This window comes from Suncus etruscus, chromosome 15 (assembly GCF_024139225.1).
Source record: "Suncus etruscus isolate mSunEtr1 chromosome 15, mSunEtr1.pri.cur, whole genome shotgun sequence".
NCBI lineage: Eukaryota > Metazoa > Chordata > Mammalia > Eulipotyphla > Soricidae > Suncus > Suncus etruscus.
The window spans coordinates 19,319,589-19,338,874 of record NC_064862.1 but is presented as its reverse complement, the minus strand read 5'-3'; the positions used below and the strand labels follow the sequence as shown (position 1 = coordinate 19,338,874).

The 19,286-nt window shown below is 44.0% G+C and overlaps 1 protein-coding gene and 1 non-coding gene across 3 annotated transcripts in view; one reads left to right on the top strand and one right to left on the bottom strand.

The window, feature by feature from the left end:
- The window catches only part of LRP11 (LDL receptor related protein 11), a 43,853-nt gene that overhangs the window by 1,871 nt on the left and 22,696 nt on the right, over nucleotides 1-19,286 (top strand). For both annotated transcript variants that reach the window (XM_049789350.1, XM_049789349.1), the window contains exon 2: nucleotides 10,241-10,398. In XM_049789350.1, coding sequence (XP_049645307.1) covers nucleotides 10,241-10,398 — 158 coding nt within the window. The remainder of the gene's footprint in view (nucleotides 1-10,240; nucleotides 10,399-19,286) is intronic.
- On the bottom strand, nucleotides 913-1,019 carry LOC126031679 (U6 spliceosomal RNA). Its single transcript, XR_007503512.1, has one exon. It is a non-coding gene; the product is annotated as a U6 spliceosomal RNA (small nuclear RNA).

Sequence of the window (19,286 nt, the reverse complement as noted above, 5' to 3'; positions counted from 1 at the left end):
TCCCAGCCTATAAGATAAATCCCCACGTTGTGAGTGTAGAATAGCAGGTTAATTATGGAGTGCTGGATGGATGTGGATGATGGTGAGATGGGTGGAAAGAGGCCTTTCTCGTCCAGCCTGGGCCTCGCGCCTCCAGCTCCCTCCAGCCGGTGAGTCTGAGGAAAAGACTCACAGCAATCAAGTTTCAGGAGACATCAGCTTTTTTCAGGACCTAGCCAACAGGTGTATCTATCATATGTTCTACCATAACCTTTCAAGCAAGCTCCATTATTAGCCCTGCATTCAACATGTTTCTTCTTCCTCCATCCTGCCAGCTCTCCCTCATTTCTCCTTTGTTGAATCTCTCCATCAATCCCCTTCTTGCTCAGGCAATCTTTTTGTTGCCTACCAAAAACCCCTCCCAGAAATGGGCAGATCTTACTATCAGGTAAGGTTACACAGGAAGAATGGGGATGGGGATAACATCTGCCCCTTTCTTAAAACAAATAAAAACAAAAGAGCATAGGTTATCCTTTGTTTTCCTGGCTTCAGCCTTAAAGGCAGGAACCTTAATATTTTCATAGCAACAAAGTTTAAAGTGTAAATTAAAATATCAGTCTTTTCTATAAACATAACTTCTGTGCAAAATATATTTGTAACTTAAAATTTTCTTAATACTCACTTAACAAGCATATCCTGGAACTTCCTTGTTTCTATCCTTTTTTTTTTTTTTTTTTTTTTTTTTTGGTTTTTGGGCCACACCCAGCGTTGCTCAGGGGTTACTCCTGGCTGTCTGCTCAGAAATAGCTCCTGGCAGGCACGGGGGACCATATGGGACACCGGGATCCGAACCAACCACCTTAGGTCTTGGATCGGCTGCTTGCAAGGCAAACGCCGCTGTGCTAACTCTCCGGGGCCCCCCCCCCTTTTTTTTTTAATACGGACTGCTTTACAAATTTGCGTGTCATCCTTGCACAGGGGCAATGCTAATCTTCTCTGTATCGTTCCAATTTTAGTATATGTGCTGCCGAAGTGAGCACATTCCTATTCTTCTTAACGCTATTTAACCAAGCATTTTTTCCTGGAACTTTCTTATTCCTATTAACCTTTCCCTAAACACAAGTACAAGAACATTTATACAGAAAATACATTTTGAAAACAGGCTACTACATTAAAATACACAGTAAAATATTATGCAATTGGAAATATTAATTATGGAAAACTATAAAGCACATTTAAATCAGCAAGTAAATGACTTAGATCAAGAGATACACCTGAAACAAAATTAGATGCAGGTGGTTTAAAATCAAATTTTTCAGTTGGGCTTAGCTGTTTTCTCCCTTAATATATATATTAAATAATTAAATTAAATTAATTTAATTAATATATATATTAAAATTGTATCCCAAATTGTCCAGGCCACTCACCACTTGGCTTCACTTCCATGGAATCCCAGGCCCCCGAAGAGGGGTCCGGCTGGGAGCCACGAGTGCTGTTCCTCTTGCCTGGTTTGGATCTCCCCAGCTACAGCCTGTAGCTTTCTGCCCCACCTGGCCACTGTGTCCCAATTGCCTGCTAGCAGGAAGGGAGCAGCCCATGACTCTCAGATGCTGCTGCCTCTTCTCCTCCCTTCTGGGCAGTATTTGGAAGCAGGTCCCGCTGCTGCCACCGCAGCTTCTTGCTGCTGCCAGTGCATCTGGGTGTTCAAAGTTCAAAGTAGTTCAAGCTGAGAGTCTGAAATTTCAAAAGTCAAAATCTATGTCCCGGCTGAAGGTTATAATCAGAAATCAATTCACCCTCAATAAAGTCTTTTTTTTCTTGTCCTTTTCCAATTAGGGCTCTCCATCAATTTCTGAGGAGGCCGAGGTCCTTGGAAAAGGACCTTTTGCAGCAAAATCTCAGTCCTGGGCCTCAGATGGGGGTGTTCCAACCTTTTACCTTCCCCCAGAAGGGGACTTGGCCATCTTTGAATCACACGCCATGTGACCCAATATTTTGGGCTCACTCCAGCTGAATAGAGCCAAAATTAAACATAAGAATAGGAATCTCAGGGGCCGGTGAGATAGCACAGCAGTGTTTGCCTTGCAAGCAGCCAACCCAGGACCTAAGGTGGTTGGTTCAAATCCCTGCGTCCTATATGGTCCCCCGGGCCTACCAGGAGCTATTTCTGAGCAGATAGCCAGGAGTAACCCCATGCTATCTCTTCGGCTCCCTTTTGGATTCTGAAAAGATATCTCGGACATCTATGAAGATTTCTCCAAGAAAGCTTACATGGAAGTTAAGCCCCAGGTCCTTAACTAAGATGGCTTATTACCTTTAAAAAATCTCTCAAGGGGCTGGAGAGATAGCATGGAGGTAAGGCGTTTGCCTTTCATGCAGGAGGTCATCGGTTCGAATCCCGGCGCCCCATATAGTCCCCCGTGCCTGCCAGGAGCTATTTCTGAGCAGAGAGCCAGGAGTAACCCCTGAGCACCGCCGGGTGTGGCCCAAAAACCAAAAAAAAAAAAATCTCTCAAGGAGGTGAAAGTATAGCACAGCAGATAAGGCATTTGCCATGCTCGAGGCTGACCTGAGCTCAGTACATATGGTCCATCCCATATGGTCCCCTGAGCCTTTCAGGAGTGATTCCGTAGCGCAGGGCCAGGACCTACCCCTGAGCATCACTGGGTATGGCAAAACAAATGAACCAATAAAAATCTCTCTAGGTGCACACATGTTGCTTGGCTACAAGGTGCCCAAGCATATGTCCCCTGCATCTCCCCTCTAAAGATGTGCACTTCCTGCATCCAAGCTGGGTTGAAGACGCCTATGCTGTCTCTTGAGGACATTACTCATTACTCTCTTATCTTCTCCCTCCCCTTCCTCAGAACCTCCAGATAAAATCTTTTTTTTTTGTTTGTTTTTGATTTTTGGATCACACTTGGGGTTACTCCTGGCTCTGTGCTCAGAAATCACTCCTGGGGGCCAGAGAGATAGCATGGAGGTAAGGCATTTGCCTTTCATGCAGGAGGTCATCGGTTTGAATCCCGGTGCCCCATATGGTCCCCTGTGCCTGCCAGGAGCAATTTCTGAGCCTGGAGCCAGGAATAACCCCTGAGCACTGTCAGGTGTGACCCAAAAAACACACAAAAAAAAAAAAAAAAAAAAAAAAAAAGAAAAGAAAAGAAAAAGAAATCACTCCTGGCGGGCCCGGAGAGATAGCACAGCGGCGTTTGCCTTGCAAGCAGCCGATCCAGGACCAAAGGTGGTTGGTTCGAATCCCGGTGTCCCATATGGTCCCCCGTGCCTGCCAGGAGCTATTTCTGAGCAGACAGCCAGGAGGAACCCCTGAGCGTCGCCGGGTGTGGCCCAAAACCCAAACCCCCCCCAAAAAAAATCACTACTGGCAAGCTTAGGGGGACCATTTGGTATGCCAGGATTCAAACCACCAACCTTCTGTGTCTAAGGCAAATGCCCTACCGCTGTGCTATCTCTCCAGCCACTAAAACCTGATTTTTACTTCAAAAAAAAAATCTCTCTAATGAGCCTGATAGTATAGCAGGTAGGGCATTTGCCACGCATGCCATCAACCTGGGTTCAATCCCTGGCACTTATATAGTCACCTCAAGCCCTGTAGGAGTGATCCTGAGCACAGCCCCAGAAGTCCTGAGCATCTCTGGATGTGCCCCCAAAAGCAAAATAAAATTTAAATGTCTCTATGCCTCAGTGGTCAGAAGTTCTGAGTTCAAACCTCAGTGCCATGAGGTGTTCTAGCCATCACCAAGGCCCCCAAGCACCACCACTGTGGACCTGGTGGTCACCATCTCTGTGAGCTAGAGCAACACCACATCCTCAGGCCCTAAGATTGAGCTACTGGACCCAGTTTGACTTAGTTTTGCCAGGTGTGACCTGTGAGTCTGCTTGGGAATCTTCCCCTACACTCCCCCACTTGTCTCTACCATCAGATCTCTGAAAATTGAGCATGCTCCCAGCTGAGATCAGACAGCGAAAGGGCTTTTGCTGCTCCTCACTCAGCTCTACCCAAAGATTCACAGGGATTAACTGTCACATCTTGTTTAGTTCCCTGTGATTAAATTACTTGGTGGGTTGGCTAGTTTATAGCCCACCTCTTGCTTTCTCCCTTTCTAGTTTGGGTTTTTGAGTGACATGCAGTGGGTCTCTTTCCACATGCTAAGCTTGTTGAGCTGTATCTTAGGCCTTCATTCCTGCTTCATTAAGTGACCCAGGTTTTCTTGTTCTGTAGTATCATCAGCTGCAGGTTCGGAAATAAAATTCTTCAGTAATTCTCAGAACTTCTCTGATGTTTAGGGGAAAGGAAGGGAAATGAATAGAAAGGCACCAGAATTTCCTTAAAGACGAGCATCTCTAATGAAAGGGCTGCTCTGTGCTTGTGTACAATCTGTTCACATGGGCAGACATGAAGAGTAAGTAAATACCTTGATAGAAGTGTCTGTTGATGCTTTCCAGATTCTTGGGGTCTGTGATTAGGAATCAGCTCTATCAGTATCCCAGCAGAAGTAAGAAATACTCCATAATGGGGCCGGGCGGTGGCGCTGGAGGTAAGGTGCCTGCCTTACCTGCGCTAGCCTAGGAGACGGACCGCGGTTCGATCCCCCGGCGTCCCATATGGTCCCCCAAGCCAGGAGCGACTTCTGAGCGCATAGCCAGGAGTAACCCCTGAGCGTTACCGGGTGTGGACCAAAAACCAAAAAAAAAAAAAAAAAAAAGAAATACTCCATAAGAAACAAGAGTTAGAGACCACCACGTCAGCCACCTGGCATGAGAGAATTTGGCTGTATCCAAATCCTCTCCTGAACTTTCTTGACAGGATATGCCAGTTGGTTCTTGTGGAAATAAAGAATCCTTCAGTTTCCCAAGAACAGACCAAAGTTTAATTAAGTTAAGCACTGAGCTTGCAAAGAGGATCCCATAGTGCTGATCAAGGTGAGTATTTTAAGAGAAGTTGAAAATGGTCCCCACCACTATGACAGTAATAGTTGGAAATGATTACTCTGGACAAGAAATGGGTGCTGAAAGGAGATAAAGTGATAGGCATGATACCCTTTCAGTAATAATGTCTAAAAGAGTGCAAGCCACAGTGTCTAAAAGAGAAAAAAAGGATGAGAGAATGAGAGAAAAAGAGAGAGAAGAAGAAAACAGCGGTGGGCAGAGGAGAGGGCAGGAGAGGGAAAGTGGGGACATTGGAGAGAGGAAATGTGCAGTGAAGAGTGTTGGACATAGTTTGACTGAAACTCAATCGAGAGCAACTTTGTAGAGCTGGGTATCTCACAGTGATTCAATTTAAAGTTATTTTAAAAAGAGAAATAAAGTAATAAAATTTGAAAAAAAAAATAAAGAAAATGGTCCCCAAAGCCCTTGCTTTGCAGGAAGTATATACAGAGGACAAAGTCCTCTAACTCCATAAACAGTCATTTATGGAAGCCCACATAGATGACAAGGAATACTCCTCAGTTTGTTCAAACATCAGAGATTTTTCTATTGTAGCTTTTGTGGCAAGAAGATAGGTATTCATTTCTATAACCTTTTATTATTGTTTGTTTGGTTTTTTGGGTTTTTGTTGTTGTTGTTGTTTTTGAGTCATTTCCATTGGCATTCAGGGGTTACTCCTGGCTCTACACTCAGAAATTATTGCTGACTGGCTTGAGGAAACCTATGGGAAGCCAGAGACCAAACCTGGGTTGACCGCATGCAAGGCAAATGCCCTCCCTGCCTGCTGTGATATTATGCCAGACCTTCCTATAGCCTTTTTTTTAAAAAATAATTTCTTTATTTAAATACCGTGATTACAAACATAATTGTAGTTGAGTTTCAGTCATAACAAGAACACCCTTCTTCACCCGTGCAACCTTCCCATCACCAATGTCCCCATCTCATCCCTCCCCACCCCCATTTGTATTCGAGACAGGCTTTCTACATATCTCATTCACTGACATTGTTATGATAGTTCTCAGCATAGTTATTTCTCTAACTGCACTCACCACTCCTTGTGGTGAGCTTCATATCTTGAGTAGGTCCTTCCGGCCCTCATCTCTGGGAATTATTTCAATGTCTTTAATTTTTCATAAAACCCATAGATAAGTAAGACTATTCTGTGTGTCTCTCTCTCCCTCTGACTAATTTCACTCAGCATAATAGATTCCATGTACATCATTTATAGGAAAACTTCATGAGTTCATCTCTCCTGATGGCTGCATAATATTCTATTGTGTATATGTACCACAGTTTCTGTAGTCATTCATCTATTGTTATTTCCAGAGTCTGGCTATTGTAAAAAGTGCTCTGATGAATATAGGTGTGCAGAAGGGATTTTTGTATTGTATTTTTGTGTTGCTAGGGTATATCCCTAGGAGTGGTATAGCTGGGTCAACTGGGAACTCAATTTCCAGGTTTGGGAACTCAATTTCCAGGTTTTTTTTTTTTTTTTTTAGGAATCTCCATATTGTTTTCAATAAGGGCTGGACTAGAAGGCATTCCCACCAGCAACAAATGAGAGTTCCTTTCTCCCCACATCCTTGCCAGCACTGATTGTTCTTGTTCTTTGTGATGTGGCCAGTCTCTGTGGTGTGAGATGGTACCTCATTGTTGTTTTGATTTGCATCTCCCTGATGATTAGTGATGTGGAGCATTTTTTCATGTGTCTTTTGGCCATTTGTATTTCTTCTCCGAGAAAGTGTCTGTTCATTTCTTCTCCCCATTTTTGATTATATGTTTTTTTTCTTAAGCATAACCTGATGGTTTAGATATGCTGATGCACCTTGATACATAGTTTAATTCGGCTACTGCACTTGTACCTCATCACTTGCTCTTCCTCCTCTGCTCCCCACATTTCTGGCATGACTCCAACATTAAATGCTCCAACACCAATCTTACCACCAGTGTGACCTTTCGTTCTCTAGTGTCCCCAATTTACCACACACCACCCTACCCTGCTCCCCTGACAGGCACATGAAAAATTACTTCCTTTTGTTTGTTACAACATAAAGACAAGTGGAATGATCAAAACTTAGATCAACAAGGGTTGAAATGACCGTTATATCTCTCCATGGTTGTACTGAAGTCATTACCTAAATCAGGGGTCTCAAACCCAATTTACCTGGGAGCCGCAGGAGGCAAAGTCAGGGTGAGGCAGGGCCGCATAAGGGATTTCACACACACACACAAAAAAAAAAGGGACAGCGGGCAGGAGCAGCAGAAATGATGTCTGCGCTAGGCGCAAAGTATTCGCGATTATTTGCTTACCGAATATTCACAATAAAAATCGCATTAGTAAGAAAAAAATCGCATTAAACATTTGCATATCCCAAACGGAACTGCTCGGGGTATGCAAATGTTTAATGCAGGGGCCGGGCGGTGGCGCTGGAGGTAAGGTGCCTGCCTTGCCTGCGCTAGCCTAGGACGGACCGCGGTTCGATCCCCCGGTGTCCCATATGGTCTCCCAAGAAGCCAGGAGCAACTTCTGAGCGCATAGCCAGGAGTAACCCCTGAGCGTCACAGGGTGTGGCCCAAAAACCAAAAAAAAAAAAAAAAATGTTTAATGCAATTTTTTTCTTACTAATGCGATTTTTATTGCGATTATTTGGTAAGCGAATAATCGTGAATACTGTGATATTTGAAGGCCTGCCTCGAGCCACAAAATCTTGTACGGAGGGCCGCAATCGGCCAGCGAGTTTGAGACCCCTGACCTAAAGACTTACTGGGTGTGGTTGGTGCTACTTGAGCCTTCTGTGTTACTATTTAGGCTCACTGAGCGTGGTGAATTATTACTTTCCCATCAGATTTCCTGTGATACTACTGGGTTGACACTACTATAAGATTTTGAGGTGTCGCATGGCTACTTACAGGAACGTGGTCCAGGATTTATAGATCTGAAACAAATTTGGTAGCTTGTCAGTTTGATAAGTCAGAGGCTAGAGCACATGCTTTGCATGCAAACAACCTTGATTGGATCCCCAGCATTGCCAGGAGTGGTTCCCCAAGCACCATTTGATTTTGCTCCAAAAACACTTATATTTTCTAAGTTATAGTTAGCTATACTATCTATACAGTGTATAGATAGAAACACTAAGTTTATATCAAGTTATACAAACAATACCATTGTCTATAGTTATACATATAGTATACTCATCTCTTAAAATGGAGATGCATGTTCCAGAGAGACAACTCAGTGGATTGAGTGTAGAACGTGTATGCAGGAGGTCCAAGTTTGATCCCTGGATTCCCCCCTCTTGATCCCACAAACACTGCCAGGAGCAACTTTCAAGCAGTGAGCTGTGAAAAAAAAAAAAAAAAAAACCACCAATGTGTGAGTATTTGGGTAAATTTGTTTAGCAAGGAGTTAACGTCAATGAAAATATTCACAACTGTTCTTAAAAAGATTTTCTGTGCGGGCCCGGAGAGATAGCACAGCAGCGTTTGCCTTGCAAGCAGCTGATCCAGAACCAAAGGTGGTTGGTTCGAATTCCGGTGTCCCATATGGTCCCCCGTGCCTGCCAGGAGCTATTTCTGAGCAGACAGCCAGGAGTAACCCCTGAGTATCGCTGGGTGTGGCCCAAAAACCAAAAAAAAAAGAAAAAAAGAAAGATTTTCTGTGTGAATGTCTCCAATCGTAGTGAATCAACTATTGGTTAAGTGTTCATGTTATGTATCTGTTTATTTATTTTGGTTTGGAGGCCAGTGCTTAGGAAATTGGTTCAGGCTTGGTGTCCACAAGATGCAGTCATGCCGATTAAACTATTTCCCGACCCAAATGATACTATTTAATTTAATAATTTATTGGGTTTTGGGCCATACCCAAAATGATCAGGTCCTGCTCCCAACTCTGTGCTCAAGGATCATTCCCTATTCAAGGGACTGTGCAATGCTGGCGATTGAACCTGGGCTTCTCATGCAAAGCAGGCAGCCTGTTGAACTATATCTCCAGCTATGAGTATTTATATTTAAATATAGCCTCCAGGGGCTGGCATGGTGGTGCTAGAGGTAAGGTGCCTGCCTTGCCTGCGCTAGCCTTGGACGATCCAGTGTCCCATATGGTCCCCCAAGCCAGGAGCGACTTCTGAGTGCATAGCCAGGAGTAACCCCTGAGCATTATCGGGTGTGGCCCAAAAATAAATAAATAAATAAATAAATATAGCCTCCAATTATTTAGTACTGTTTCAGGCAAAGGATAAAAAAAACATACTTATTTTATTTTTATAGAACAACTCAAAACTTTAGTTTTGGTTTAGTTATAAAATTAGCTATGAGTAGGGGCTGGAGCAATAGCACAGTGGCAGGGTGTTTGTCTTGCAGGTGGCAAACCCAAGACAGACCTAAATTTGATTCCCGGTATCCCATATGGTCCCCCGAGCCTGCCAAGAGTGATTTTTGAGTGCAAAGCCAGGATTAATCCCTGAGCACCACAGGTATGACCCCAAAACCAAAAAAACATTTAGTTATGAGTAGGCTCATAAGGATAATGTAATGGGTAGGGCACTTGCCTTGTATGCAGCTGATCCACATTTGATGCCCAGCATTCCATATGCCCTCAGGACCTTCAGAAGCAGTTCTTGAGTGTAGAGCCAGAAGTAATCCCTGAGTATCACCAGGTGTGGTCAAAAAAACAGGGCCGGAGTGGTAGCACAGCGGTAGGGCATTTGCCTTGTACATGGCTGACCCAGGACAGGCGCGGATTTAATCCCCTACATCCATTATGGTCCCCTGAGCCAGGAATGATTTCTGAGAGCAGAGCCAAGAGTAACCTCTGAGTGCCACTGGGTGTGGGCCAAAAACAAAATAAAGCAAACAAATTAGAAGCACCAGAGCAATAGCACAGCAGTAGGTCACTTGCTTAACATGTGGCTGAGGCCAGATTATGTTTTTTGGGGGGCTGTTTTCTGGGGTTCTTGGGAGGTCAGGGGGTCACACCAGCACAGTTCAGGGATTACTCATTCTGCGCTCAGAAATCACTCCTGGTAGGTTTGGGGGACCATATGGAATGGTGGGAATCAAACCCTGGTCCATCGCGGTTCCATCCCAGGTTGGCCACATGCAAGACAAATGCCCTACCACTGTGCTATCACTCAGGCCCCCTGAGTCCAGTTTGATGCTCAGATTCACACACAGTCCCCCAAGCTCATAGAAGTGATCCCTGAATACAAATAAGTCAAGAATGAGCCCTGAGCATTGCTGGGTGTGGCCCCCAAATTAATTAATTAGAAAAAAAAAGAAAATTACCTCTCAGGAGTTAACTTCTCTTTCACAGGAAAGGATGAACCTCCAGTGAGCGAGGCCGGGCAGGACATGGTCCTGCACTTGCCTACGGATGGAGTAATTCTGGATGGTCGCAGGAGCACAGATGACCACGGCATCAGTCAGTATACGTGGATGTTGTTGCAGGGAGACCCGTCAGTGGACATGAAGGTAATCTGTGACCTGGTGGTAATGAAAACTGAGTTTCAGAGAAAAAAATCGTCTTCGGTAACAACCCTCACACCTTAGTTCCCAAATGGTCTGTAAGCTTAGCAGAGAAGTGTGCAAAGGAGAAAGTATTCAAATGATGCTTGAGAATATTTTTTATTCCATAAATTTTGGGAGGGGGTTTCTTTTAATTGGGCACAACTGGTGATGCTCAAGGGTTACGCTTGGCTCTATATTTGGAGATGGCTCCAGTTGGACTTTGGGGATTAGCACTCAACTCCAGGTCTCCTGCTGGATTTTAACCAGTACATTGAGCTATCTGTCTCTCCAGCCTCATGTATCTTATTTTTTTTTTTTTTTTGATAACACAGTCAATGATGGCGATTAAGGCTTGTTCTTACTTTTATGGTTGTTGTTGTTGTTGTTGCTGTTGTTGCCTTCTCCAGAACACAAAAATGCTTCAAGGAGGAAAAAAAGATTCTTTCTAGCTTTGACAACTCCAATTCCTTTAAAGATTTTTGTTTATTTAGGAACCAGAGAGAGCTTAATGGACTGCCACATATAATTTACATCTAGAAGGCTCAGATTCAATCCCTGACTCTGCCTTGTTTCTCAATCACAGAGTAGTTCCTTTAAAAAAGGGGGGGGGGGGGCTGGAGCGGTGGCACATCAGTAGAGTGTTTGCCTTGCATGTGACTGACCTAAGATGGACTGTGGTTCGGTCCCCCGGCACCCCATATGGTCTCCCAAGCCAGGAGCTATTTCTGAGCGCATAGCCAGAAGTTACCCCTGAGCATCACCAGGTGTGGCCGAAAAACAAACAAATAAAAGATAAGTGAATAAAGTTTTCGTTTGTTGGTTGGTTTTGGATTTTTTTGTTGTTGTTGGTGGTGGTTTTGGGGCCACACCTGCTGACACTCAGGGGTCACTCCTTGCTGGTTATGTGCTCAGAAATCACTCCTGGCTTGGGATGCCAGGACCAGGGATCGAACCAAGGTCTGTCCTGGATCGGCCACGTACAAGGCAAATGCCCTACTGCTATGCTTTTGCTCTGGCCCCTGGTTTTGGATTTTGAGGTCACACCTGGTGGTGTTCAGGGTTTATTGCTGGCTTTGTGCTCAGGGATCATTCTTGGCAGGCTCAGGGGACCATATGGATACCAGGGATTGAACCGGGTTTTGCCGCATGTAAAAAAGTACTCCACCTGCTATACTATCACTCTGGCACCATTAAATACTTTTTTGTTTGTTTTTGGGCCATACCTGGCGGCTCTCAGGGATTATTCCTGGCTCTGCACTCAAAAATTGCTCCTAGAAAGCTCAGGGGACCATAGAGGATGCTGGAAATTGAATCTAGGTCTGTCCTGGGTCAGCTGCATGCAAGACAAATGCCTTTGCACTGTGCTATTGTTCTGGCCCCCAATAAATAAATATTTTTAATTTTTTATTTCTTCTTAGTTCAGGATTCAAGTAGGAAATATTTTTTATAAGAGCAAGGAAAAAGGGGTAATACAACTGAGTATAAAAGAAAAGTACAGGGCTTGTAGAGATAGCACAGCGGCGTTTGCCTTGCAAGCAGCCGATCAGGATCAAAGGTGGTTGGTTCGAATCCCGGTGTCCCATATGGTCCCCCGTGCCTGCCAGGAGCTATTTCTGAGCAGACAGCCGGGAGTAATCCCTGAGCACTGAAGGGTGTGGCCCAAAAACAAAAACAAAAACAAAAACAAAAAAAGAAAAAGAAAAAGAAAAGAAAAGTACAGGAAATGGGAGAGGTAGTACTGCAGGTAAGGTGCTTGCATTGCACCAACAACCCTGGTTCAATTCCTGTCACTACATATCCTCTATGTCCATTGAGCCCCACTGGGGTTGATCTCTGAACACAGAACCAGGAGCAATCCCTTGAGCACAGCTGAGTATGGGCCCAGAGTGATAAATTCTATAGTGAGTAAATGCAGCTGACCTGGGTTCAACAATCCCTGGCACTCCATATGATTTCCCGAGCTCACCAGGAGTGATCCCTGAGTTGAGAACCAGGAGTAAGCCCTGGGGCACAGCTTAGTGTAAACCAAAATTTAAAAGAAAATAATTTTTTTAAGTCAAGAAAGGAACAGAACAATGAACTCATTCTCCTCCTTCTCTCTTTTGCCATCATCTTCTTAACACTTAGGCTACCTCAGTGGTTGAACAGCTTCGAGCACTGTAGATGCTCAGTCTGTGTGGGAATGGACTAGATACTTCGAGTGAATCATTCCTTCAGCTGCTGCCTACAGTCTCAGAGCCTTGACAATGAAGCAAGAGGCTTTTTAACTAAACCCTGCTGGGGATTAATGCTACTTAGGAGAATTACCTGATTTAGGCAAATGAATTCAACCTAACTGTGGGTGTACACTGTGGGTGTAACTGTAGGTACACCCACACCTAACCACTAAATTAGAGGAAGTAGGAAATCTCAGCAAAAGATTATTCTTTATTTTATTAACAATTTTAATTGAATCACCGTGATATGCAATTACAAGTGTTTTCATGATTTTCAGTCATATATGGTTCCACCGCTAATCCCTTCACCAGAGCATATCTCCCACCACCAATGTCTCCAGTTTTTCTCCTGCCCTATTTTTCCACCTGCCTCTATGACAGATATTTTTCTTCTCTCTCTCTCTCTGTCTCTCCCTCTCTCTCTTCCTTTTAGGAAATGTACTTTGCAATATTATTACTGATGAGGTATTATGCATATCTAATGTTAACTCCTTCCAGCACCCTTTCTTTTCCAGAGTGATCAGTTCCAGCTATCATTGTCATGTGGTCCCTTCTCTACCCTAACTGCATTCCCACTCTTTTTGTCAAGCTTCCTACCATGGACTGATCATCCTGGCCCTTGTCTCTATTGATTTTGGATATTATTACCATAATATCTTTTTTGTTTGTATTCCACAAATGAATGTGATAAAAATTGTCTTGCCCCATTCCTTAAATATGATTTGCTATTTTTCCAAGACTAAATTTACACCACGTTTTATCATGCTCCGTCTGGATGTTTAATTTTAGACTAGCCACTTTCATCTATGCTCCTAATCTTTTTCATGGCTATTTTCTAACTATTCTATGCCGCTTTGGGGGGCATTCTTCAACAGGTTTTTCTAATCCTGTCATATCTCTGCTCAACAATCTTCAATGATTTCACACTCAGATAAAATTGAATTAAGAGGAGCTGGAGTGATAGCACAACAGTAGGGCATTTGCCTTGTATGCAGCTAATCTGGGTTTTCTCTCTGACACCTTATATGATCTCTCTAAACCTGCCAGAAGTTATTTCTGATTACAGAGCCAGGAGAAACCAAGAGGGGGCACTGGGTATGGCCCAAAAACAAAACAAAACAAAACAAAAAAAACCAAAAAACCAAAAACAAAAACCTATAGTTAAGAAAACCGTCCAAATCTTGTACATGAAACTGGTCATGATCATTAGTTTTTATGCTTATGCCCCAGATTAATTTTGTTAATAATTATTTATTTGTTTAAGCACTGAATATCAGAATATTCTATGGCTGCAACAAAGTATAGCAGATTGGGTTTGGGGTGGGTGGGGACCAACATGGAAACACAAGCCATCTATATATTTTTTTCTTGTCATTGGTTGCTCCTGAGACCTCACTCCTTGGCTGGTCATTCATTTACTGTTGTTTCCTCTTTCCCATGTTTGTAGAGTTTTAGGGAAAACCCTATCTTATAGTGTATTAGAACAAAAATGCCCATCAGGTAGTCCCTGGAGTCTACCTGGTCTGGGGTGTGACCCAAAAAACAAACACTAAGGACTGACTTCAGCACATTGATTTTTTTCAGTGACTCATTGTGACTTCTCTGCGTTGGTGTTGAGTCTTCTCCTGGGGAAAGCTCTGAGCACAGCTTCTCGCCATGCTGTATAACAGCCCCTTGAGTCTTTGAAAACTTGAATGTAGATGTTTAGAATGCTCTTCTGGGAACTCATTACATTCTTTTGTGATGTTCCTCAGCTGGACTGATTTTCAAACCAGCTAGCAGAGAGCCTGTTCAAGATTTTCTCAGATTTATCCATGCCCTTCTTCAAATCTGATACCCATACATAACTGTAGTTCTTCTAGATGCCATGTCTTGTCTGCTAGGATGCTAACAAACTTCATGCTCACTGCCATGAATGAAGTTTAATTGACATAAACTCAGTAGGTGCATTAGACAATTGGTTTGTGTGTAGTTTTCAATTAGTAGGACGACTCGAAGCCTGTTTCAGGGCCAGAGTGATAGTACAGCAGGAAGCGTTTATCTTGCTTACTGCTGCCCCTGGTTCCATCTCCAGTATCCTATATGCTTCCCCCTCGAGTACCACCAGGCGTAATTCCTGAGCCCAGAATCAAGAGTAACCTCTTAGCACTGCTGGATATGGCCCCCCAAAAGAAAGAACCAGGTATTATTCTTTGTATACATTAGCATTTGTGGGGTTTTTTTTGTTTGTTTTTTTTTGTTTTGGGGCCACACCCAGCATTGCTCAGGGGTTACTCCTGGCTGTCTGCTCAGAAATAGCTCCTGGCAGGCACGGGGGACCATATGGAACACCGGGATTCGAACCAACCACCTTTGGTCCTGGATCGGCTGCTTGCAAGGCAAACACCGCTGTGCTATCTCTCCGGGCCCAGCATTTGTGTTTTCATCTACCACAGGTGACTGTTTCAATCAGAGTACCTTCTGCCAGAATTTATTATCTTTCTCTGCTTTGTGTCAACTGCAAGAGGAGCCTATCTTTGTGGAAATTTTTACTCACTGCTATTAGCCAGAAAATATGCATGGAATAACCATTTATTACACCACTGAAGAGAGCCCTGGAGAAGGATACTGTGTCTTGGTACTTCTGGGCTAGATTTGTTCAAGCAGCTGCAAATCACTTTTGCCCTATTTGTGGCTAACAACTTTATCCCATAAAATCCAGAGTCAGCATATGTGAACACTAAATAAAAATTATACAGAGACCAGAGCAATAGTACAGCAGGTAGGATATTTGCCTTCCACATGGCTGACCCAGGTTCCATCTCCAGCATCCCATACGGTCCCCCTGAGCCAGCCAGGAGTAATTTCTGAGCATTTCCAGGTCTGGCTCAAAAACAGCAGCAAAAATTTATACAAATGTGAGGCTAGAGCGATAGTACAGTGTGTGGGTGGGACATTTGCCTCATACACAGCCAACCCAGATTCTATCCCTGGCATCCCATATGGCCCTTGAACCTATCAGGAGTAATTTCTGAGCACAGAGCCAGAAATAGCCCTCAAGCTCCTCCAGGTGTGGTTCCAAAACAATAATAATAATAATAATAATAATAATAATAATAATAATGTTCTAGAATTAGGCCTCAGGTTCCAAAGCTACACACACACACACACACACACACACACACACACACACACACACACACACACACACACACACACACACACACACACTAAAGAGGGAGAAACGGGTTCATGTAAGCCTTTAGTTCCTAAGAAGCAGGAAGCTCAGTGGAAAGTCCAGAAATGCAAAAGAGCATTTTTCTGAATCCTGAAGTATTTATTAGATAGGAACAGAGCATACCCAGAGATGGGATTAGGTGGTCTTTGCACCAATCCAAATGCTACACTCAAAGATGTTTCCATCCACTGAGTAACAAGGCATATTTTGAGTGGAATGGGATCCGATTAATTCCACAATGATGCAGATGTTTCAGTATTTAATTTATTGAGATCTTTGCAAAACAAAGATAATAACAAAATAATCCCCCCCCAGGGCTTCATTGCTGTGTTTCAGCTAGCAAGTAACTAGCTGCCTTTTATTTGCCTGATCATACTTTAGCTCAGCAGAATGTCACTTCCGTTTCTTTTGAATTATTGACTCAAATAAAACCCTTGACATATGTCTGTGTGAGTCATGTTCTGAGCATTTTTATAACACTTTCTTTTAGTAATAATTAACAATGGAGGCAGTTCTGCAGAGCTAGTACTGTGAGGAGGGGAACCAGCCTTGCAGGCATCTCACTGAGGTTTGGGCACTGGAATCCAAAATGATCCCTGAGCTTAGAACCAGGAGTAAGCCCTAAGAAGAACTGGGCCCGGAGAGATAGCACAGTGGTGTTTGCCTTGCAAGCAGCCAATCCAAGACCAAAGGTGGTTGGTTCGAATCCCGGTGTCCCATATGGTCCCCCGTGCCTGCCAGGAGCTATTTCTGAGCAGACAGCCAGGAGTAACCCCTGAGCACCGCAGGGTGTGGCCCAAAAACCAAAAAAAAAAAAAAGGAAAAAGAAGAACTGAGTGTAGCCAAAATTTAAAAAATTAAATTAAAAGGTTTGGGGCTAAAAAATAAAAATAAATACATAGATAAAAAGTTTGGGGCTAAAGAGGTAGTACAGCAGGTAAGGCACTTGCTTTGTATTTGGGTGACCCAAGTTCAATTCCTGGCACCCCATATAGTTTCCCAAGCACCACCATTCCACTAGTGATCTCTGAGCTCTGAGCCAGGAGTAACCTCTGAGTAAAAGTTGGATGTGTCCCTTAAACAAAACAAAAACAGTGGGGTGGAGTGGGGTGGAGGAAGGAAACAGTGATTGGAAGGAAACCTCAGGCACCGTCCCTCTGACCTCTTTAACTTGCATGGCCGGATTCCCCACCACAATGTTTCTGAGACTCTCAGTCACCTCACTTCCTTTCCCTTTCCTTTTAGCAGTGACCACAGATCCCACGACTTGTTTCTGCTGTTCATACACATTAGCCATGGGGCTTCCACACATGTGGTTGAGTCTGGGGCATGTAGGTTGGCATTGGAGATTGAAAACAGTCTCACTGATCTCGAGCTTGTAAACCAAGCACTCTGTCAACAAACAATCCTTCTGCCCCTCAAGTTACTCCCCTCACCCCCGGCATGGGCTCCAGTTGGCTGGAATGTTAATATTCTTCCTTCACTCTGAAAAATGGAACTAATGGGGCTAGAGAGATAGCCTTGAGGTAAGATGTTTGCCTTGCATGCAGAAGGATGGTGGTTCAAATCCTGGCATCCCATCTGGTCCCCCGAGCCTGCCAGGAGCCATTTCTGAGCGTAGAGCCAGGAGGAACCCCTGAGTGCTACTGGGTGTGACCCAAAAACAAAAAGAAAAAAAAAAAGAAAAATGGAACTAACTTGGACGTTGTTGAGAGATGGAGGAAGGGCAGATGAAGCCTAACAGGGAAAACCAATGAAGTTATTGGCTGTCCTTGATCTTGTGTCTTGTGACTACCCCTCTGTTTTGTATGCTCCTTAATAAAGGTCTTTTCCCCTGAGATCCTATCTCCACCCCTTTTAATTTTCCTCAGATCCATCACTTCATCTATTATTTTGTAGCCCTTAGATTATGGAGTTGGCTTTCCCACACCACCACCTGTTTTCGGTAGATTTTTTTACATTCTCAGACCTGTATTGTTGATTCTATACTGACCTAGATTCAAGCTGGTCCCAGAGAGATAGCACAGCGGCGTTTGCTTTGCAAGCAGTCGATCCAGGACCAAAGGTAGTTGGTTCGAATCCCGGCGTCCCATATGGTCCCCCGTGCCTGTCAGGAGCTATTTCTGAGCAGACAGCCAGGAGTAACCCCTGAGTATTGCTGGGTGTGGCCCAAAAACCAATATATATATTTTATATATTTATATATATATAAAGCTCATACATGGGGCTGGAGCGGTGGCACATCAGTAGGGTGTTTGCCTTGCATGTGACTGACCCAGGACAGACCTCGGTTCGATCTCCTGGCGTCCCATATGGTCCCACGAGCCAGGAGTGATTTCTGAGCACATATCCAGGAGTAACCCCTGAGCATCACCGGGTGCCCCCCCCCAAAAAAAAAAGCTCATACAGGGTCTGGAGCAATAGTACAGTAGGTAAGATGTATAAGTCTTATACACAGCCAACCTGGTAGGTTCAATCTTAGCAGTCCATATGGTCCTCCATGCCTGCTAGGAGTAATCCCTAAGTGCTGCTGGGTGTGGCCCCAAAACAACACGAGAGAGAGAGAGAAAGAGAGAGAGAGAGAGGAGAGAGGAGAGAGAGAGAGAGAGAGAGAGAGAGAGAGAGAGAGAGAGAGAGAGAGAGAAAGAGAGAGAGAGAGAGCGCTTTCCAGGAAAGGTATTGTAACTAAGAGAAGTAAAATATATTTTTTGAACACAGAGCACCTCTAGGTGTTCCCTCCCACCCCAAAAAAGTTTCTGTAATTGGATCATTATAGACATGATGGTAATTAGGGAATATTTGAGAAAATTAGTAACAATCATACAGAAATAATAATACAGAGGTCAAATGAGGTGGACATGGAGAGGGGGAGAGCAAGTTCTGGTTTTGCCTATTTTTTTAGAAATTCTGTTTAGAGAGGATTTGAAGAGAAAGAGAATGGCCAAAAATATTTCTAAAAATAAATCTCAAGACAAATAATTTTTTTTAGTCTTTCACTTTCTCTCCTTTGTGATTAAAATATGTCCACTGGGGGGCCGGGTGGTGGCGCAAGAGGTAAGGTGCCTGCCTTGCCTGCGCTAGCCTTGGACGGACCATAGTTCGATCCCCCGGCGTCCCATATGGTCCCCCAAGCCAGGAGCAACTTCTGAGCACATAGCCAGGAGTAACCCCTGAGCATCAAACGGGTGTGGCCCAAAAAACAAACAAACAAACAAAAAATATGTCCACTGGGCCAGAGTGAAGGCATAAGCAATAGGGCATTTGCCTTGCATGTGCTAACCTAGGTCGGACTGTGGTTCGATTCCCTCCCCCACCCCGTGTCACATATGGTCCCCCAAGCCAGGGGCAATTTCTGAGCACATAACCAGGAGTAACCCCTGAGCATCCCCGGGTATGGCCCAAAAAGCAAAAAAATAAAT